Source organism: Arachis ipaensis, chromosome B2 (genome assembly GCF_059453495.1).
Source record: "Arachis ipaensis isolate K30076 ecotype BB chromosome B2, ASM5945349v1, whole genome shotgun sequence".
Classification (NCBI taxonomy): Eukaryota; Viridiplantae; Streptophyta; class Magnoliopsida; order Fabales; family Fabaceae; genus Arachis; species Arachis ipaensis.
In genome coordinates this window covers 22,870,551-22,894,235 of record NC_142437.1, presented here as the reverse complement: position 1 = coordinate 22,894,235, position 23,685 = coordinate 22,870,551, and the positions used below count along the sequence as shown (strand labels likewise).

Sequence of the window (23,685 nt, the reverse complement as noted above, 5' to 3'; positions counted from 1 at the left end):
TTTTCTAACATAACCAAAACGACGCCATTTCATATGAACTGGTCGGGTCCCGGTCTAGTCCAACCGGCTAATAACCGGCCAGTTCAGCAGTTTTTCAGCGGTTTCGTAATCGACGGTTTAAACAGGAGGACCGGATTGTTTTCTATGCCAATTTTTGGTTGAATCAGTTCGACCGGCCGATCCGGTCCGATTTTCAGAACATTGGTTTGGATGGCCAAGTAGAAGGTCATTGCTCAGATATATGGAGATTGGAAGGAGTCTTAAAACCACATACCTAGGTGGATCATCGGAGTTCAGTTGTATATGCCGGGCACTATAGCGGTGTTACGTACTTTTCCAGTGAGGACAGGTAATACGGTGGATGGAACGAAGGTTTTCTTTCATCGATTATTTGGACGTTTTCTTTGTGTGTTGAGGCATTCAAGTATTGCAAGCCACTAATATCCATCAATGGTACTCATTTATATGAAAAGTATGGAGGTACTCTGCTAATGGCGATTGCCCAAGATGAAAACTCGAACATTCTCCCAGTAGCATTCGGGTTAGTCGAAGGCGAAAACACAGATTCGTGAAAGTTTTTTCTAAGTCACCTTCGTCAACATGTGACTCTTAGTGATCTCTGACCGGCACAATGCCGTCAAGGCTGCCCTACTTGCGGAAGACGGTGGGTGGCTCCGGCCAATGGCATACTAAACATTAAAGATGCTGGCTCCTCCTAAACCAACGTTAGTCGCCGCAATGTGTTGAGGTTCTACTCAAGAAATAACTCGTTGCAGCCTCCTTAAGGTAAGTCTTAAAGCATAAATTGTCCCTGGGCTTTGAGGGTATCAAAAAAGACCATAAATCGTGCCCATGCTACCTAGGTTTCGCTATTGCATGTGAATCGTGGCAGACCTTTATGCTTCAGCCCAAAATCAGGTGACTCCGGGCAAGGTGGGACAATTTATGCGTAATATATAACCTTGCCAGTCCTGTGATAATTTACTCGTGAAATTCCCTAGGCCATGCATGCATAAATCGTTCTAAGATGCCATGTTTAACGTATTATATAACGCTTATCACCCTAGGACGATTTATATAATATTAGGAATAAGGTAAATTATGTTTCGAAATTTGTTTCAGGAGAATCCAGTAAATTTGGTTTTTGTTTTATAGAAAAGTATAGGTAACCAAGTGTGTAATCAGTCAAGAATTAAACTACTCAATTAATTATAATTATTAATAATTAATTTTAAATTTTTTAAATTCAAAATTTAAATAATTAGAAACTGATTAAGTAAATCTAATTAAAAACTATAAAAACCTTCTCTTTCCACATCTGTAATACAAAAAATTCGAAAAATACATTAAAAAATATCTATTTAGTATAAAAAAGAAACATCATAATGCTTAACAAAAAAAAACATCTATATATATATCAACTTATCTTTATTAAGATGGGCTTCGAGATCCAATTTATTAGAGAGTTGGCAGAAGTTGGCTGGACCCTAGTTGGTTCCACTCTTGTTTTATGAATAAATGACCATTTGTACCCATGAAAGATAAAAATGCTGACATATGTACCTACACTAAATCGAAACTAAATTTGTACCCACGCAAGATGCCTTCCGTGTGACAAAAGTACCCTGTCTTTGGAGGGTTGGAGCACCACGTAGGTACTTTTGTCACACGAAGGACATCTTGCATGGGTACAAGTTTAGTTTTGATCTAATATGGATACATATGTCAGTATTTTCATCTTTTATGGATACAAAAATGATCATTTATTCCTTGTTTTATTTATTTAAGTAAAAAACCCTTATGAATGCCCTAGTCCATACTCCCTACTTCTCTCTTGAAATCTCCCTTGTCCAGTATTCTGCACGTTACGTAATCCCATCCGTTGAGCCGTTTATTTCTTAGGTTTGGCACCATGATCAAACCGTTCATATCATCAACGGTCAAAATTCCTCGTCAGATATCTAATCCATAGGCGAAGAATTCGCGCGCTCAATTCCTCTCACTGTTTCACACTTTCACTCTTCACAGTACTTTCTTCTCTCTCTTCTGATCTGATTACAGATTTTAGAATTAGATTCACTTGCGTTCAGATTTTGAAGATTCCGTTGTTTCGCTTTCTGCCCTAACCTTAGTTCTTTTGTATTTTTCTGCGCCCACTTCTTCTTCTTCTTCAGAATCCCGTAACAATTTTTCTATTTGAGGTTTACTGTGTTGTTTAAGAGTTCGAAGAAAGCGACATTATCTTTTTTTTTTCTTATTAAAAAAAGAAGCTGTGAACTTAAGGGAGCTGAGAATGGGTGTTAGTGCTGCCCAGGTATTATTACTATATTTTATATTGTATTGTTATTAATTTTTAATTTAAATTCACTTACTAGTATTGTTTTTGTTTGTGTTTTTGAAAACAGCTTTGATTCTAAGGATTCTGTATCTTTTTATATTTAGTTTTAAACCGCATTGGTGTGAAATTGTGAATGCAGGTGGGTTCATACTTTGTTGGACAGTATTATCAGGTTCTTCCACAACATCCCAATCTGATTCATCAATTCTACTCAGATAACAGCACAATGATCCGTGTTGATGGAGTTTCCACCGAAACCGCTTCGAATGTGCTGGTACCTAAGTGTTCTAAGATAAAGAATCCATGTTTTCTTTGCATTCATGTTTGTATGCTGTGTTTGTAACAGTTTGTGGTCATGTTCAATTTATATCTTAGATATTTTTGTATTGTTTTTTTCAAAAATAGAAAATGAGAATCCTAATGGCCCCCAAGATATCAGAAAATGGAGGGATTGTTCCTTATCTTATGTTTGTTCGAGTCTTAATTGATTTGTCTTCAACATTTCCTAGAGAAAAAAGAGCTTTCCTAATGTAGTCATGAATAGTTTCTCTTTTGGTAGTTTGCCTTTGGTGTTGCAATAGGCCATGCATAGATCAAAATCATTTAGTGTAGCAAGGTTTTTATTTTTTTTTTTTTTTTTGGTATTTAGTGTCGGTTTCCGTTAAGTGATTGATCATTGTGGAGAAGACATGTAAAACCAAGTAAGGCTGGAGAGTTGATCAAATGCAGTGTAAGCCAATAGCTATATACAGAGAAAGAGTAATGAATGAATATGAAATAACGCATTATGGCATAATGTAGCTGACCATGCCTAATTGGATTAAGGTTGACGGTGGTGGTGGTTGTTTTTGTTGTTGTTGTCGTTGTCTTAGTGGAACTTAATTTCCATTTCCATTTTCTTAATTGATTCTTGGTGTAAGTTATCTAGCAAAACGTTGATCAAGTTACTTTTTTCCTATACAGCAAATCCATGAACTTGTTTTATCATTGAATTTTGGTACAATAGAGATCAAGACTATCAATTCTCTTGATTCTTTGGATGGAGGTGTGCTTGTAATGGTCTCAGGGTTTGTCAAGATTAGGGATGTCAAGAAAAGGCGAAAGTTTGTCCAAACATTCTTTCTTGCTCCCCAGGAGAAGGGTTACTTTGTGCTTAATGACATTTTTCATTTCATTGATGACGGAATATCAGTATCATACTCAAATCCAGTATCTGTAGCATCCGAAAAGATAGACGCAAAGCCACTTACTTCTCTTGGAGAGCCTCCTGGTAATTTGACTGCTGAATCCTTTTCCAAAGACATTTGATTTTGAACCGAATTTTTCCCACATAGTTAGGCACTAATAATAACACGTTTGCTTTGCTGGCAATAACTATAATGAAAAGTGGTGGGTAGCTTTGGTTCTTCTTCAATTTTTTTCTTTTCATTATTTGAATTTTGGTGTAAGCATTTTTTATTTTAAAAAAGTGAAATTCTGATGAATTCCACTGGTTGGTGTACGAATCCCACTCTACCTAATAGGGAACATGCTTCTTTGTTATTCTAAAAGTTGCATGCTTTCTGTGACAAAATCTGAAAAATCTTGGTATTCATTCTTTTTGTCCACTTAAGCACTATGGCCTCCATTTCATAATAAGTAGTATGCAAAGCCTCTGTTTTGTTAAACTTCGAAACAGCATGCCTCAGAGTCCTGAATTTGTTGCTTTTACCAGCTTCTGACTATGGTTCGGTGGAAGAAACTACTGAATATATCAATTCAGTTCATGTAGAAGATGACCTGGTTGACAAGTATAGCCTTCCAGAGCAGCCGCAGCAGCTACATCATGATCTTGAAACAGAAATTGTGGTTGAGGAAACTCCTGCAGAGAAGGCATCCCCTACAATCCCGAGTTTTGCTCATACTACCCGCGAATCCCCTATAGCTTATGGGGAGGAACCTTTGGAGGAGTCTACTAAGAAGACTTATGCATCCATTGTATGTATCACTTTCTCTTTCAGCATGTTTCTTGTTTAGCTCCCCCTTCTTTTTCCTTCATTGATTGTTAAATATAAAGCACTGCACACTAATAGCAAACAAAGTGTTACATTGTGTTATAGAAGTGACATAAATTTTCCGCTTGTAATTTAAAAAGAAAAAGGAAATTGAATTTCAAATGTGATGTCATTTCTTTACTTAATCAGTGGATATAGATTAAATCCTTTTTTTTTTTTGGGGGGGGGGGGGGGGGGAAGGCTCGCATATTAATGCAGTGAGTGTGTGTTTATCAGTGCATTTATCCTTATTTAAATTCCCTATTCTGTTTCCTCAAATGGTTGCAAAATTCTCTTACAAGTAAGCACATTTTCCATATTTGTAGAATATTAGAATCCTTTCACCTCCTCTTCAATATTTTGTCTTAATTTGATTATGTTACAACAATCATGCAGTTACAAGTAGCAAAAGGTCGATCTGTGTCATCTGCTGCTGTACAGCAGTCTTTCAAAAGTACCCCAACTCCTTCAGAGTCAAATCATGTAGCACAGCCTGTTCAACAGTCAAACTCTGCATTTGCGTACATTCCTGATTCACGGTTTGAGTTAGCAGAAGAAGTCTATGGGGCAGAGGAAGAAGGTTTAATTTTGTATATCTTTGTTTGCTTTACTGTTTCTTATTTTCACCAATTTGGCATCTGACTGTAAGGATACTTTAGGTAACTGTTGTTATATTCCTTTTGGCACATTTGGTGGAATTATATGTTTATATTTATTCGCTCATTTGCTGATATAAGATGGAAATTATTTGTGTTCACACTCTGAGTGGAGGTTTTTTGTTGGCGATCTTGTTACCAACATTGAGTGACAGTTGTTATCTAATATCTAATATTTTAAGGGTTTAGGAATGCACACACCTCCAGTGACGGATGTTTTGACAAGCAAGTTATATAGGATAGGATTAGATGCCTAGCATCTATTCGGTGTAAAGCTCATAATCTGTATAGAAGCCTTTTCCTCTCAGACGTGTTCAGAGATTGGAAAGCTATGCTTTATAGATAAATCTTTTGTTTTGTTTAGCTTTTGTATAGGGGATCCCTTTTCCCAAATTTGTATAAATCCTTCTCATCTTATTGAAATTCTTTTTTTTTTTTTCAAAAAAAAAAATCTAATATTTTAAAACAGATCAATGCTGCTAGGTAAGAGGTTGCTTAGGCAGAGACCATGGGTCCAAAGGAACTTGAGAAATTAAATTATACTATTCCATGATAGTTTACTAGCTTTGCTATTACACCATTTTGGAAACTACATTATAACATTTTCTGTCCATGTCCACATTTTTTATGTTTGATATATAATCTTTCAGGTGAAGTAACATCTGTCTATGTGAGGAACTTGCCTGCTACAGTTACTGAAGCTGAGATTGATCATGAATTTAAGAGTTTTGGCAGGATTAAGCCTAATGGTATATTCGTTAGGGTCAAGAAGGTAAGCTTCCTTCATTGCTGTTAACTGAATAACCACATATTCAATCTTGAAAAGAGAACAAGCCTAAATAGAGTTGATGTGCGCAGGAAATCGGAGTTTGTTATGCTTTTGTGGAATTTGAAGACATTGTCGGGGTTCAGAATTCGCTTCAGGTTGGGAAGTTAATTTTTTATTATTATTATTATTATTATTATTATTATTATTATTATTATTTGTTTTGTTGTGAGATGTGATGTATATCTTTTGATCTAATTATTGAATTCCGTAAATAAAGTAAACATCGATGTCTGTTTATTGTTTGTTTGCTTTACACTGATATCTGAATATTAGCTATGGTATTTATATAAGTAGGCGCAGTTATTAATTTCCGTTGATGCTTTACTATTAGTTATTACCCTCTCTCTTTTACTTGCTTCTAAATAATATGTGGATTTTTTTTATCATTAGTATTAGCCCGGAATTAAAGTTGGACTGCACGTGAACTCAATTATTTTTAACTGTCATCAACTTTCTTTTTGTGTTGCAATAATTTGTGTCCAGATGACATTTTACATTATTTTATTTATTTATTTATTTCCCTTATAAATATCTTACCTGTTAATACTCTATCACTGTAGGCTTCTCCTATACAATTGGCTGGCAGGCAAGTATACATCGAGGAGCGGAGACCAAACAATGGCATTGCAGCTCGGGGTGGAAGTAATGTCCCACTTCTTTAGTTTCTCTTGCATTATTTAAATATATATGAGCATGGACATTGATACGTGAGGGACATACCAAATTTTATTAATTAAGGCTGCATTTGGTTATGAGAATGAGACAAGACAGGACACAGACAAGACACAAAGGACAGAGACACAAAAATTAGTATTTTTGTATCTTGTTTGATGATAAACTAAGTATAAGAAAAAACAAATTATAAAAGTCTAATTTATTCTAATTTTTTTCCATACAAAAAATTTAGAAAGAAAAATATAGTAACAAAAAATATAATTATGAAAAATTAATAAGAATAATGATAGAAAAAATAAGTTGTGTCTCTCGTTAGTGTTTTTGCATTCTTCCTGTTGAGAAGGACACAAAATACACTAATTCAGAATCTCTGGACACAATGTGTCCATGTCTCATCTACCAAACATGATTTTGTATCTCTGTGTCCTTGTTTTGGTGTCCTGTGTCTATAAACAAACGCAGCCTAAAGGACTACGGCACAAAATGTATATAAATATAATTCAAGATCTAACGGTAAGATATTCATTACTGATAATTTGTCCGTCTTTTTGTCCCTAACAGTATTTGAGTCAAAATAAAACAACAACAAAGCCTTATCCGACTAGTTGGGGTTGGCTTATTTGAGTCAAAATAATTTCTTAAATTGAATGTGTAGTTATATATTCACCGTATGATATAAGATCTAACACAAGCTAGATTGTGTCTCCATGCTTATTGCTTAATATATGTAGCATAAAAAGCATCAATAGCATTGTTGCTTTGTGTGTTTTATCTATTGTGTTTATGAAGAAATGAATTCTTTGGAGGCTTTGATAGGAGTATAGAACAGTTGGTTTCTTTTCTGTGTGGCACAAGTTTGGTATGAATAAGAATAAGAGATGGAGAAAAGGCAATCATGTTTTTCGGTATTTGAGAGGGATATTCTTTTGAAAGATCCCTAATCTCTATAGATATTTTGGATCCTTGGCCACATTGACCAAAAATTCCGTAGCAATAGATCATTCTTATGATTTCTGAATCAGTTCTATCAATGACCAAGAAAAACTATAAACAAAACCATTAACAAGATCTGTTGTTGTATACTTAAGTTTGAACTTGGTTGATAACCCCAGTAATGCATAATACTGTTAACATTAAATATATAAAAGTTCATGGTTATATGATCTACTAATATCTGATGAAAACAAAAATGGTAAAATGAAATATGTCATGCAAGAGGATGATTTTTGGCTCCTTTGTTTATGTCTGTCTTCATAGTGGACTAGTAAGGTTGTTTGTTTTGTTTTTGATCTGTGTATTGCTTTTTCATTAAGGAAAATTTCTTATGTTATCCTCCTGTTGCTTAAACAGATATCTTTTTAAGAAGGTACTCTTTAGCTTTTGCTAACAAACTACACAAATTTGGGGGTGGTTCTGTTTATTTTAAAAAATTGTCTAAGTATGTAAGAACCGAATACATGTTTTTTATTTAAATTAAAGCTGTGAGATTTTGCCCCAAAATAAAGAATAAAGGAAATGCACCCTTAGTCTTGTGCAATGTTTCATCATTTCGCTTTTTCTTGTGCAATGGTTAGAAATGAGTAGGCTTATTTTCTGTTGTCTATTTCCTCTGTACTGAATCAGGAAGGGGAAGGGGCAGAAGCAGTTATCCAACCGATGCTTTGAGGGGGCGTTTTGGTGGTAGGGGCTTGGGTAGGGGAAGTAATCACGATGGTGCTGACTACCACAGAATAAGAAGCAACGGTTTTCCTCAGCGTGGATCGCAATAGGAAAAAAGGAAGCCTATATCAAAGCTCAGATGAAGATTTCATTTCGGAGCTTACACATTTTCTGAAGTTAGATCTTGATTTTGCATATTTAATACTGAACATTTTTACTGTTGTTGCCTGACAAAGTAATTTTATGTAATATGTTTCAGGTGTTTTTATTTGCTAGGTGAAGCCATGAATTGAATTGAATTAGCTTCTTTTGCTTGTGTAGAGTTAGTGTTATTTTATTCCCTTGAATGCTTTTGCTTGTGTCATTCAAGTGGGAAAATTTTTGACATTAAGGTAGTTTCATGTCAGGGATTGTGAATTGTGAAGTGCTTTCAATGATAGAGTAGGTTGTGTTAAAAAGGGAGGAAAAGAAGTATATTCCAGAAATTAATGAATTTCCTGAATTATCATATTTTCGATGCAGAGTGTTGTGCCCAAATTGGAGTATATTGGGTTTGTTTTTGTGGTAGCAATAGAATCAAGTAAATGTTCAACTTGGTCTCTCAACAATTGTAAAGAAGCATACTTGCAAAGGAAATTTATATCATTAGGTTATCACCTATCACACTCTTTGGCCGCGTTTGGGGGAGAGAATGAGAGACATAGCATGAAAGACAAAGACTAAACTAAGTTGCTATACTGTGTTTCATGTAAAGTGTCCAGAATTAAAATTTTAGTTTCAGTTTCTGGCTATCAAATACAATACTAAGTCGGAATACTAAGTCGGAATCTCCTAGTCCCAGTTCAATAAACACTACCTTAAATCACATAAAAGTATAGAATTGAATTTGGCAAGGAGAACTAATAAAAACTCACTTAAGCTAGTTTAATATAAAACTACAACTACTTGCAATAGTCAAATTAAGAATTCTATAAAAGATCATGACTTAGATTCATGAGGAAATTATAATGTTGGGTCAATTTCTAACTATACAACCTGGAATAAAGAAGTGCTAAACTTTTTAATTTTGCCTAACCTCTCCTCCAAAAAAAGTTCTGCTGCAAACAAACCAAGTTTCTGTCACTTTAACACTTGACCACTTTAAAGTTTGAGCGGTGCCACTTTTGTTTACCCTTTGTGTTTTTGGTTTATGCTTTTGCATTGGATTCATATTATTAGCACTTGAGTTTGAGGAATTATTATTATTATATTTTTTTTGGGGAAGCTAAGGAAAGAAAAAGAAAGTGCAGCAGAAGAAAGTAGAGGTGCCATACGCGAGTGGATCCTCTCCAGTGAAAAAAAAAACTGGATGGTGTGCAGTGTTTAATCTAATCATTCATTATTCTCTCTCTCTCTTATTTATTTCTGGTCCCACTTATAGAATCAAAGGTGATCACACTGGATTCTGTCAAGTGTTAAAAAAACTGGAGATAATCCATTTCCCCAAACATGAAACATTCATAAGTACCAAAAAAAATGAAGCATTAATTTGTTTTAAAATGAATTGGCTGTTATATATCAAGTAATATTATCATCTTTTATGGTGAAACAATGATGTAAAGAAAGTATCTTATGATGATCATTATTATGGTATTTAGGACAAAAAATTGGACAAACTATTTGGAAATTGGAATTTAGTTTGACATGTTTTGAATTTTGTGGTTTAGAGTTTACTCGCTGACAATGATAATACCATACCTACATTTCTACTCGAGACTATTTTCATTTCAAATTGCTGAAATTCTGCAACTAGTATAATTAATCTTAAAAAATTGGTGTAATTTCTTAAAAAATTTCACTGCTAAATTCTTAAATCTTTCACGATTTTCAAGATCTTGCATGCAAGATAAGCTAAAAACAATTAAAAAATGTTTATATAATCTCCAAATTTTACAATTAAATTCAATGAAGGAAACATTAAAGTTAGGAGTATTAATGAGATGTTTTCAGCATAAATAATCAAGGTTAACTGAGGCCTAAACTTTACAAGAGACAAAAATACTGTAAGAATTTACGAAGTATCCCTATTGCAAATATTTAAACAAATGTTGTTAATATTTCAATACTTGCAAAGAAATAGAAGTAAGCAACAATATATTAGTATTATTGGCCAATAGAATTGAATGAGTGATCAGATGGAAGTTTTCTTATAAAACAATATTAGCATAAGCCAGTGCCGTTGCTCCAGTTGCTGTTCAATTATTAATTAGTTTTAAATAAACATATCTTGGAACTATAAATGATCTGTAACAACTGATATAAACACCCAAGGAAGAAAACAGAGGAATAAATACACTATATGGAAAGCAACTACAATACAAGAATGGTCGAACAAACACATAAAGGAGCAGTTGCTCAACCACCGCCGCCGCGTTCCTTGTCAATCTGCTCCCTTTGCTTATTAGCAAGCTTATCCAGGGCAGACTGAACAGCCTCACGGCCTCCAACAATCAATTTGATAACTATTTCCGGATCGGTCTCAAATTTTGCCTCTTCAAACTCCTTTCGTGCGTTGTCTCTGAGCACGTCACGCCACAAGACGCCCCTGGAATCAGGCCACATGAAAAACCGGCTGGCGCGGAGGATGTCCCTGTAGAGGCTGAGGGCTTCCCGGCGGGTGGAGGTGAGTTTCCTCCGATTCAAGAGCTCCTGTTCATCGTCGTCAAGGGACTTCTCCTTCTTCACTAGATGCCTATCTAGAAGCTCCTCTACATTGTCAGGCCCATCGTGCAAGAATCGCTCCGTGCGGAACAAAGATGTGCGATTTACAGCAACTTGTTGCCATATGCATCGCCATAGTTGCAGCTTTCCAGTCATCCCCCCTCCTTCTCCTGCTTCCAGCAACCGATGAACCTGCTTACATTAATTGGTTATGGACTGAATCAATTTGATATTTATTAGCCTGGTCCACAAAATTTAAAATCAAACTAGAGGCCCTCTATTGTCAAAATTCCAAAAACCATACAAATCAATCTAGATTCCTAACCCTTTTTTCTTACCCTTAACATTTGAATTCAACACAATGTAATGTAATTTAATTATATTCTTCAATCTTCATTTCTTCCGTCTCCTATTTATTCTTTTTACTTAAAAAAAAATTAATCTTACTATAAAATTAGAAAATGTCTAAAAATATAGCACAATATGTGTTTGAGTATACCATCTCCTAATACCAAAAAAGTTTGGGAGCTAAATGTAAATAACTGAGTATAAGTATACTTGGGTGTCATTTTCCCACATTATCCAAGGGCATTGCCACTGTATGGTGCCGCCAATAACTCATCCCAGGAGGTCCTTCTGAGTTGTCACCATCACTTCCCAATTTAAGAAGTTGCCGGAGGCATTTTTGGCAGTGACTTTACACCTTGAAGTGCAACATTCAGTTGAAGCCCACTGGTAAAGGTGATGCATGCCATCCCTCTCCATGGCCTTCATCAAACAAAGATACGCTTACACAACTCTCTCCCCACTCTTAATCTATTCCTCTTTTTCAGAAGCTTTCGTTTCAAAGGCTCATGACACATAACATAACTATAAAGAAACTTTAGGAGAGAACATTACTTAATCTTTGTTACGGGAGTATGTCACTTGCAATTTGCAAAGCCAATCAAAGAATTAAACCCCAATGTTGAGTTTAGAAAATCTACGCCTAACTTTGCACACCAATTTCATAATCTAAATCTACAATCTCATCATTTCAATTCCTGAATTCAAGAATTAATTAACATACAGCATTATCAAGTCATTCATCACAATCAAATAAGCAAGGCACAAACAGATTCATTAAGACCATCACAATCTTACCTAACAAAAATATTAGAAAAACCATTTTGCAAGATTGGAAACATATATACAGCAAATTAAACTATCTATGAAATAGCGTAACAACAAATCAGAAATAGATGAGAGAAGTGGGAAAATACCTAGACTCGCAAAGATCGGCAGAGCAGCTTCACACACAAGATGGAAGCGAGGGAGGCAGAGGACGCGTGATGCGCCAGTAGCGGAGCGCACCAGGAGCGAGGGCGGTGGAGAAGATGAGAAGAGACGATGGGCAGTGGAGCAGAAGAAATGCCACGGCGGAGGGTGGGAGGCTGATGAAGGCGTGACAGCTCAAGGATGGAGACCGGAAGGAGTAAGGAAGCAGCGGCGGATTCAAAGCGAGAGAGAATCAGTGGGAGCAAGGCAGAGTTTTTTATATAACCAATAATGTACACACAAGGCTAATTGCATTTTTGATAGAAAAAGAGTTTTGTTTTAACTCAAATAATGATACCATAAGATTAATTAGTATATTCATATAGTCACAAAAAAAAATTAGTATATCCATATATTTATTAGTATACTATTATTAATTAATATAGAATATCATGCATTTATTATTTTAATTTATTCATTACTTATAAATAACTTATACTTTGTAAAATATTTTATACAATTTAAATACAAATATTTTTTCTATATTAAGAATAGAAAGTGAATACATACTCTCTAGAAAAATAAATAAAGAATTTTTAATTGGCCAATTTTTGTATTTCTAAAATAACAAATTTTAGATTATAATATATTATGTATCTCTTTAAAATACTGATGGTAATTAGTGGCTAAGAGAAGGGTTGAATCTTAACCCCTTTTTGCTGAATATTAATTTTTTACTTTTAGATGAACTTAAGGAGATATTTTTATTTGTTGTCTCGTGTTGAGTTAAGAGACACTTTTGTTTTGTCTCATGCTGAGTTGAGAGATATTTTTGTTTTTGTCTCCTGATGAACATAAACAGAGAAAAGAGTAGGAAAGAAGAATTAACATAAAATATATTCTAGTTCAGCCATTAGGTGCAATGTGGCCTACATCCAGTCTCCATCACCACAACGATGGAATTTCACTATGTTTTTACAACATTACAAACACTAATTTCTCTCTAGAAACTACCCATTCCTATCTGGGACAAACCCAGATCCTACACCCAATCTGAATTTGACTAGGACTCAAAACCTAGCTTTTAACTGCAAAGTGCTACCCCAACTTGTAAGGGAATTCCCACATGATCATGAAATACAACATACAGATGTACAAAAAAACTCTGAGACATCTATGACTTTTTCTCTAATATTGATCACTGCTTTTTTCCTCTCACTGGCTTTTTCTTACAAACCTCACAATGTTTGCCTTTTACCATGAGACTCAGACAGACAATACTAAGAAAAAGAAAACAAAATGAATATCTTTAAAGGAGAAGAACTCAAGAAGCTTGGGTAGCTATGAGAACTCTGTGCTTTCACTTACTCTCCTTGATCTCAACCCTTGGCCGTTCACCCTTAATATAGAAGGGGAAGCTTCCAAGGTTAAAACCGGTTCAACCAACCCAGCAACATCTTCTCTAACAAACAGCCGCGATTCGGACAGAGAGAAAAGAGAGGGAAAAACAAAAACCAACATGCATGTACCTCTCTCAACCCTTTTCATCAAGTTCCTTCCATCTGAGCCCTTGATCTTGACTTTGGCTCCAAGAAAAGTTTCGGACCCTTGATGATCTTCTAACCCAGGACAGCTCCTTGCTTTCCATTTTTGCTTCTTCCTATGCGTAGCTCCAGAGATTATCTTCTTTCTTTGATGAACAAAAAAGGAAATAAACTTTTGCAACTGAGATCTTCTTCTCTGGCAGAGGCGGATCCTTTCTTTTCTTGGTAAGGAAAATCTTGAAGCTCTTCTTCAAATCTTGCTTTCAATGGCAAAGATCTTGCTATGCCTTACTTCAGATCTTCCTTCTTCATAGCCTTTCTTCATCCTAGCCCTTCTTTATAGCCTTTCTTCATCCTAGCCTTTTCTTCCATTAGGCTTCTCTGTAATTTTACTTTTCTTCTGATAACTTCTATCTTCTTCTCTGTTGATTGATATGACCGAAAAGCAAAGAGAGAGGAGAGAGAAGTGATAAACCCCATTTTCAGGGTTTATCTTGTGCTTAATTTAGGGGATTTCATGACCTTTCACCCACATTTAGCCAAGGAAATAGCATGGTTTCATGATTGTCTCCTAATTTGTGCTTAAGTGTGAAAACATGTTTTTCAAGCCCTTAATTGCTAGTTTTGATTCACCTTTGATTCCACTAGATGCCTTGATATGTTTGTTAGTGAATTCAGATTGGAAAGGCTAGGAATGGATCAAAGGGATGGAGAGGAAAAGCATGCAAGTGGAGAACTCATGAAGAAACAAGAATTTGGGATGCTGAGATCGACGCGCACGCGCAGCAGACGCGCACGCATGGATTGTGGAGTCGCATGGCGACGCGTACGCGCACATGACGGGTACGCGTGGATAGCAAAATGCCAAGCGACGCGTATGCGTACATGGCGCGTACGCGTCGATGCTCGCACGTGACTCACTTAAAGGTAAAACGCTGGGGGCGAATTCTGGGATTCCCAGGCCCAAATCCAACTCATCTCTGATGCTATTTAACCCAATGATTGAAGGGGAATCAAGACACTACTTCATATTTTAGTTTTAGTTTAGTTTTGGAGAGAAAGTTAGTTTCTAGAGTGAGAAGCTCTCTCTTCTCTCTAGAATTAGGATTAGGTTAGATCTAGATTAGAATCTCTTAGATCTAGGTTTAATTCATCGTTTGATCTACTTTTCCTTTGCAATTTCTTCTTCTTCTACCCTTGCTCTCTCTAGTTTAGCATTTAATTCTTGTAATTCTCTACTTTTATGTTGATGCACTTTTGTTCTTCTATTTCTCTTTCAATGCAATTCATGTTTCATGTTCCTTTATTGTTGATTTGAGTTGTTGTTGTTTAATTCCTTGCAATTGAGTAGTGTAGATTTATTTTTCTTGCAATTTGATTTTACTTTCCTTTTATGCCTTCCAAGTGTTTGATGAAATGCTTGGAAGGATGTTAGAGTAGATTTTTGTGTTCTTGGCTTGGGAAGGTAACTTAGGAATTCTTGAGTCACTAATGTCCAAGTAATTGATGATTGGGAGCCATTGACTCTAGCCATCACTAATTGATTTAGTGGATAGCTAGGACTTATGGACTTGGATTGATATAGCTCATTTGACTTTCCTTTACTAGTTAGAGGATGATTTAATGGGATTGATCCTTACAAATTCTCATGTTGTGGTTAGTGATAGGGATAGAGATCTTTGACCACCAAACCTTGCCAAGACCTTTTTAGCTATTAGTTTACTTCCTTGCCATTTATCTTTCATGTCTCTTATTAAAACCCCAAAACATACTCCATAACCAATAACAAGACACTTTATTGCAATTCCTAGGGAGAACGACCCGAGGTTTGAATACTTTGATTATTTTTATAGGGGTTTGTTACTTGTGACAACCAAATGTTTGTATGAAAGGATTCTTTGTTGGTTTAGAAACTATACTTGCAACGAGATTTCATTTGTGAATTCTAAACCGTTAATAATTCTGTTCATCAAAATGGCGCCGTTGCCGGGGAGTTGCAATGGTGTTGTGTTATTGGTTATTGTATATATGTGAATAGTGTGAATAGCTTGATTTTTGGATTGCTTGTTGGTTCTTGCTAGTTTTAGGACTTTGTTTCATTATTTCTTATTAGCTTTTGTTTTATTTCCTCTTTTTATTATGAATTCTCACTTTGGCTATGAGTTTGGTTCTAACTATGTCGTAGGAAATGGAAGCTTCAATGAGGATGTGTATCAAGGATGGGACAATCAAAGGTGGGAGGAGCCATACGCATATGATCAATCCTCATGGCAACAACCTCCACCAATGAACTATGAAGAAGAGTCATTCTATGATGCATACCAATCAAATGGCTATGGTGAATCTCCTTGTGACTTTCAAGAACCACCGCCATACGCCTATGAGCCATATCCTTAACATAATCATCTACCACACTTACAAGCCTCTTTTCACCAAACACCTCCATATGACCTTAACCTATATCCACCATGCCAACCACCTCTTGAACCATATGAGCCATACATGGAACTACCATTCCAATATCAATACTCCCAAGAACCACCTCAATATACACCACCACATCCTTACTAAGAAGAACCACCTTCCTATTATAAGTCATTTCCCCAAGACAATGAACCCTCCTATCCACCCCAATCCTCAATGGATGAAACCCTTGACCTTATATTTCAAGGGCAAGGAGAAATACAAAAGGAGACACTAAAATTTGTGGCTACCTTGACCGAGGTAGTAAGCCGATTAGCCTCCCAATGCTTGAGTACTCAAGGTACTCCCATGTTCACATGTGGAGAATCAATTGAAGAGCATAGCATGAAGGGGAGATTGGAAACTCCGGTGGAGAAGGAGGAATGCTATGTTGTGTTGGAACAATTGGAGGAGCCTATGATCATTGAAGAAAAGGAAGAAGTGGTTGAAGACCTAGGAGATGCGGAAGCTCCATGGGAAGCTAGAATCATAGAGAATTCCTCTAAGAAGATTGAATTTGATGTTGAGGAGGGGAGTGCACAACCTCTAAAATAATTGTTGAATGAAGACTTGGAAGGAATGAAGCAAGAGTTGAGTTCCCTTGGAGATGAAGATCATGCATCCAATCTTCTTGGTGGTGAATTCTTTGAATTTGAAAAACCCTCTCCCAATGAGATAGAAAGCAATGTAGAGGTAGATTTTTCTCATCCTCCCATTTATGATTTGAGTGATGGAGAAGAGTTAGGTGAAATTGATGAACAAAGGATTGAAAGTGAAGAAGTTTGTGAAGAGGTGGAGGTAACCAAGGAAGAACACGAGGGAGTAGAGCTTGCAAGGATATTGGAAATACCTCTCACCAAGCCATCACCATCGATCCATTCTTTCATTCAAGTGGGTAAATTCCTTATACTTAAGTTTCAAGATTCCCCTTGAATACAGTTTGCTTGAAACGGATGGTCAACTTAGACATATTTGTGGCTTTAAGAGCAAAAAGGAGATGGTTAGTGGTTGGCATCGTAAATCAAGGCTCATTATGGTTAGATGCTCAAATCTTAATTGCAAGGGTTGGTGTAAGACTAGATTTCTTGGGTCTAGGATAATGTTTGGTCACTTCATTGAGAATTCACCTTGCTTACCACCCGCATGGATTAACGATAGTCAACTTGAAGATGGGTGTAGAAACAAGATATGGGATCCGGGGATACATGAGGATCAACTTTGGGAGCTCATAGCTTGTGCGGAACTCCATTAAGGCTTGAAGACATTAACTTTGAATGATGGAGCTTATTGGAGATTCAAGCATTGGTGGATGTTCCAAGATGAATTTAAGCACAAGCCACCTTGAAAGGAGCTCCCCATAAGTCCAACTTAAGGACAATAAACAAAAGTGCTAGGTGGGAGACAACCCACCATGGTAAAATCTTTTCATTTTCTCTTTTGTACATATTGGTAGATTAGTTCAATTTCATGTTTTGATTGGGTTGTTAAGTTTAGTTGGTAGTTTGGTATGTTAAATAAGGTTTTATGGTGTTTTGGTAGCTGTTTGGAGGTTTGGAATACTTGGTGTGGTGCAAAAACACAGAAAAATTTTGAAAAAATAGAGCACCATCCATGCGTACACACCCCCCAAGCATTTTTGACCATCCACGCGCACGCGTCATGCACGCGTACGCGTGGATTGCGAATTTCCACCCCCCAGCCACAACCCGAGAGTTGCGCGAACACTGTGCGAACATTGTGCCTGAGGCACAGACCAAACCACGCGTAAGCGGGATAGACGCGTACGCGTCGACTCTCTGGTCTGCCATGCACGCGTACGCGTGACCTACGTGTACGCATCGCCTCCATTTTGCCACCATCCATGCGCACGCGTCACCTACGCGTACGCATGGATCGCCTTATTCTTTCATCTCCTTTTCTTCTCCTCTTCCCATTTCTTTCCTTCTTCTTTCTTCTTCCTTTCTCCTACCCCTAATCCAACACTTCCAAAAACCATCCATAACCATTTCTTTTAGTTAGTTAGTTAATAGTTGTTTCGTTAGTTTAATTTTTCATTTTATTTTTTTGTTTCTCTTTGGAAGTGTTGGATTGCTAGTCTTGTTTACCGTTTATTGCTGCTGAGCACTAAGTAGGATGTTATTTTTAACATCATTGTTGTTAATTTTCATTGTTGGATTCTTTGATTGAGGTTATATATTGCTACTTGGTTCTGAACTTTGCATGCTTAATTTTGTGAATACTAACTACATGAGAATTGCCTCTCAAGTATTCTATATCTTTTTGAATTGCATGAATTGGCCACCATGTGATTTGAACCCTATTCTTTGATTAGGCAATTTCTTGATGGATGTTGTACATTTATCTTCATGCATTGTGCTTCTTGATCATATGCATCCATAGGATTTTGGCTTGAATGCTCTCATGCCTCTTTATTTCTTGTTTAGTTGTCTTCACCTACAAATCTAGAGCATTTCAAGCATACTAGAACGAGTGAAATGCATGCTTCTCTTGTGACATCACTTTTAATGCTAGTGTGTGTTCTAAAAGGCGCCTAATTTGGAATTCACACACCTACTCGTCATTAATGTCACACTAATTCACTCACTCAATTCTAGTGATTTACCTCATACCAACAATGTATGCTTCCTTGCTTTTGTGTTTTCTCTTCTTATGGTGTTGTTTTCTGTTTTTTATGAACGATGCACCACAAGCAAACACGAAAGCAGGAGAAAGAACACGCAGCAACCGATTGACCTACTGGCTGAAGGTGGCAATCCGGAGAGTCGCCGTACCCCCTTACTCATCTTTGAATGCACCGACTTAAGTGTGGGGAGGTCGTTCGACCGTTCGGCGTTTTTGGGTGACAAGTTTCTAATCTCAACACTTGTACATTTCATCTTAGGTTTTTTAGGATTTTAGTTGCATTTTCTTATTTTGTATATATGTATAATAAGTTTAGTCAAAATAAGAAAATTCTCCAAGAAAAACATTCTTAATAGGGCATTGGCACCTCAATTGATTTGAGTGAAAACTTTTCATAGAACTTGCTTGAATTATATATATTGTGGATCATGTTTTGAGCTAAGAACATACAACCTTGTGAGTTTTGAGCCTAATGGCGTGGTTACATCTTATAACCACTTATTTTCCTTCTTATGTGCATTATTCTCTTCCTATGATTGTAATCTTTGATTTGTTTGATTCTTTATGTCCATTATTTTGTATATTCATGCATTTATATGATTGAGGCCATAATTTCATTTAGCTCACTTACCCAAATGGCCTTACCTTTTATCTTCCATTGTTAGCCAATTTTGAGCTTATGATTAACCCACTTCATTCTTAATTTTAGCACATTACAAGCCTTAAAGCGAAAAACAATATATGTCCTTAATTTGGATCTTTGATTAGTTTAGGCTAGTGAGTGTGAGTATCATTCAAGAGTGGGGAAACTTGGGACATTGGTCGAGAGAAAATGGTGTTTTTGTTTTGTATTTCTATATTTGGGAATTGGGTGCATACTCACGTATTGATTAAATGTATAGACCTTATGTATTGATGTTCTTGTATATAGTTTGAAAGAAAGAAAAATGAGAAAAACAAAGAAAAAGGAAAAAGTATGGAAAAGAAAAGAAAAAAAATAGAAAGAAAAGAAAAAGAAAAAGAAAGAAATAAAAAGGGGACAAAATGCCCCAAAGTAAAGTTCAATAAAAAAATTAATGCATAAGTGTTGTGAAGTGAAAAGAAAATGCATGAGTATGTGAAAAAGTGAAGAATGGGTAGTTAGGTTAGAACTTGATTGTATAGGTTGTCATAGGTTAGGTGGAAAGTCTAAGCTTATCAAAGATTCAAATTTCAAGTCCACTTGACCAAATATGCATCCTACCTTGACCCTACCCCTATTACAACCTATGGAAAAGACCTCATGATATGTGTATGCATGCACGAAATAAATGTTGATTGTTAGAAGAAGAACAAATCTTAGAAAACATTATTAGGGGGGAATTGAGAGAATCAACCCTAAACACTTGAGCGACTAGCGTGCAAACACTTCCGGTGAGGGTTCGATTGCTCAATTACATGTTTTCACCTATGATCATCACTTTTCTTGCAAGTTTGTAAAAATATTTAATAACTCAAATCAATTGTGGTTTGGCTTGGTTGATTAATACCCTTAGCCCTTGTTCTTATGTATGTATTCTTGGGAATTGATTTATTTTGACGAAGTAGTTGCATTCATTTAGATAGTTGCATGTAGATAGGTTGCATATAGTTAGTTTACATTTCAATAAATATTGATACCCTTTGTTCCCTTCTTGATATAATATGAGGACATGCTATAGTTTAAGTGTGGGGAGGTTGATAAACCCCATTTTCAGGGTTTATCTTGTACTTAATTTAGGGAATTTCATGACCTTTCACCCACATTTAGCCAAGAAAATAGCATGGTTTTATGATTGTCTCCTAATTTGTGCTTAAGTATGAAAACATGCTTTTTAAGCCCTTAATTGCTAGTTTTGATTCACCTTTGATTCCACTAGATGCCTTGATATGTTTGTTAGTGAATTCAGATTAGAAAGGCTAGGAATGGATCAAAGGGATGGAGAGGAAAAGCATGCAAGTGGAGAACTCATGAAGAAACAAGGATTTGGGATGTTGAGATCGACGCCCACGCACAGCAGACGCGCACGCGTGGATTGTGGAGTCGCATGGCGACGCGTACGCGTGGATAGCAAAATTCCAAGCGACGCGTGCGCGTACATGGCGCGTACGCGTCGATGCTCGCACGTGACTCACTTAAAGGCAAAACGCTGGGGGTAAATTATGGGCTTTCCAGGCCAAAATCTAACTCATCTCTGATGCTATTTAACCCAAGGATTGAAGGGGAATCAAGACACTACTTCATATTTTAGTTTTAGTTTAGTTTTGGAGGAAAAGTTAGTTTCTAGAGAGAGAAGCTCTCTCTTCTCTCTAGAATTATGATTAGGTTAGATCTAGATTAGAATCTCTTAGATCTAGGTTTAATTCATTGTTTGATCTACTTTTCCTTTGCAATTTCTTCTTCTTCTACCCTTGCTCTCTCTAGTTTAGCATTTAATTCTTGTAATTCTCTACTTTTATGTTGATGCACTTTTGTTCTTCTATTTCTCTTTCAATGCAATTCATGTTTCATGTTCCTTTATTGTTGATTTGAGTTGTTGTTTAATTCCTTGCAATTGAGTAGTGTAGATTTATTTTTCTTGTAATTTGATTTTACTTTCTTTTTATACCTTCCAAGTGTTTGATAAAATGCTTGGAAGGATGTTAGAGTAGATTTTTGTGTTCTTGACTTGGGAAGGTAACTTAGGAATTCTTGAGTCACTAATGTCCAAGTAATTGATGATTGGGAGTCGTTGACTCTAGCCATCACTAATTGATTTAGTGGATAGCTAGGACTTATGGACTTGGATTGATATAGCTCATTTGACTTTCCTTTACTAGTTAGAGGATGATTTAATGGGATTGATCCTTACCAATTCTTATGTTGTGGTTAGTGATAGGGATATAGATCCTTGACCACCAAACCTTGCCAAAACCTTTTTGGCTATTAGTTTACTTCCTTGCCATTTATCTTTCATGTCTCTTATCAAAACCCCAAAACATACTCCATAACCAATAACAAGACACTTTATTGCAATTCCTAGGGAGAACGACCTGAGGTTTGAATACTTCGGTTATTTTTATAGGGGTTTGTTACTTGTGACAACCAAATATTTGTATGAAAGGATTCTTTGTTGGTTTAGAAAATATACTTGCAACGAGATTTTATTTGTGAATTCTAAACCGTCAATAATTCCGTTCATCAAGAAGAGACAAAGCTTTCAATACAAAATTAAACTCAATTTAATTTTGAGTTTCTGTTACCAAGGAGTGCATTTAACTAAATTGAATTTTTTTTTTAATTCCAATCACATATGTAATAGGTAACCGAACCAACCCTTGATCCATTCTTTTCTTCTTCAATTCGGATCAATGATGTTGTTAGGCCAAGAGAGGAGTTTGCTTAGGCTTATCAAATTCTTGGGCCAGCTTATGGATTTCTTCTATTTCAGCCACTTGTGGTGAACAATTATCATTGGGCTAAACATGGTTTAGTAACCGAACTGGGCTTTCTTCACTTGGATCAAGAAACAATTTTATTTTACTTTATGCACATTAATACACACATTAAACAACCTATTGGAAGCAAATATCAATTTAATAATTTTTTAAATAATATTTTAATATTTGATCATCATTATAAATTAAGTTTTCCAAACTTAACAATCTCCTCCTCGATGACAAACATTATTAAAACTGAATTGAAAGGATTAGGATTAGAAAACTCCCTTTAATGATTTGGCCGAATCCTCCCCCTTTCCGTTGTTCAATATGCTCCCCCTTAATGTGTGCCTAATTATCCATCAATTTTCATGGAAGCAATACCTGTGTGCATGTTCTAAAAGTTCCAAATAGATACCAACTTTCAAAACATGGAACCTTAAGAAACAGAGCCATGTTTTATAAAAATGCTTGTACTTGAGCAAACACTTTTATCAAATTTGATCAAGGCTCAGGTTGATATTAACCCACTAACAAACTATTAAAAAATAGATATTCAAAGCAAAGCATCAAGCTAGTAAAATAATGTATCCAGCCATCAAAATAAAGCAAATCAGAGCAATCAATAAAACAGAGTATCAGCCATCAAAACAGAGCACAAGATAATAAATCAGAGTAATTAGCAGCCCCAATTTCAGTTTCAATTCAGCCTTGTTTTTAGTCTTTTCCTCCCCCTTTTGTCATCAAGGAGGGATCCTGCAAACAAAACAGTGAGAAGCAATGTAGTCCATAGTATTAAAACATAATCAAAGTATCAAAGTAATTAAGTACAGTCATCCAAAATGAAATAGTTCAACTGAAACTAAGTTCAAATGTAGCAAAATAAAGTGTGTTCATAGGAAGAAACAGCAGAGATCAAATCTTAGGCATCAGACAAGTTGACATCAGAATCAAGAAGCTTCCCCTTCGGAGTTGGCCGTGTCCTTGTCAACAGTCTCCAAACTCTTAATAAGCAAATTCACCCTTTCACGACACTTTGTCCAAGCTTTTTCATTCTCAAAGGCTTGATTTCTAGCCTCTTTATATGATTTAACCATCAGATTAGACATGTTGGAGAACTCAGTGAGGACATCCTTTACTATTTCAGAGAACCGAGTTTGGTCAGAAGTTTCAGGAGGAAGACTTTCATCTTCACTTTCAGAGAATATTGATGCCTTTGAACTTTTAGCCTTTTTTTCTTTTGCAGATTCGGGAACTCCTCCACCTTTGATTGTAGAGACCCTATTCTCAACCGGCTCATTACTAAGATCCACATTAAAATGCTCAAAAATACATGTCAAAAACATACCATATGGCAGATAAGATTTTTTGTCACTACAGACACAGTCCCACATATGTCTAATCATTAGATATGCAAAAGATATAGGGGGCAGAAGACAGAATGGCATAT

The 23,685-nt window shown here is 36.0% G+C and overlaps 2 protein-coding genes across 2 annotated transcripts; one reads left to right on the top strand and one right to left on the bottom strand.

The window, feature by feature from the left end:
• Window positions 1-1,945: 1,945 nt before the first annotated feature.
• Window positions 1,946-8,698, top strand: LOC107625087 (nuclear transport factor 2). Its single transcript, XM_088505477.1, has 9 exons — window positions 1,946-2,314; window positions 2,478-2,612; window positions 3,302-3,608; window positions 4,053-4,315; window positions 4,768-4,951; window positions 5,678-5,799; window positions 5,886-5,951; window positions 6,417-6,498; window positions 8,155-8,698. Exons 1-9 carry the CDS (start codon window positions 2,294-2,296, stop codon window positions 8,298-8,300), a joined length of 1,326 nt encoding a protein of 441 aa, XP_088361603.1. The 5' UTR covers window positions 1,946-2,293; the 3' UTR covers window positions 8,301-8,698.
• A 1,614-nt stretch (window positions 8,699-10,312) lies between these two features.
• On the bottom strand, window positions 10,313-12,458 carry EMB1793 (LYR family of Fe/S cluster biogenesis protein). The gene is made up of 2 exons (XM_016327656.3): window positions 12,153-12,458; window positions 10,313-11,082 (listed from the first exon to the last, which is right to left on the bottom strand). Exon 2 carries the CDS (start codon window positions 11,044-11,046, stop codon window positions 10,585-10,587), a length of 462 nt encoding a protein of 153 aa, XP_016183142.1. The 5' UTR covers window positions 11,047-11,082; window positions 12,153-12,458; the 3' UTR covers window positions 10,313-10,584.
• Window positions 12,459-23,685: the final 11,227 nt, after the last annotated feature.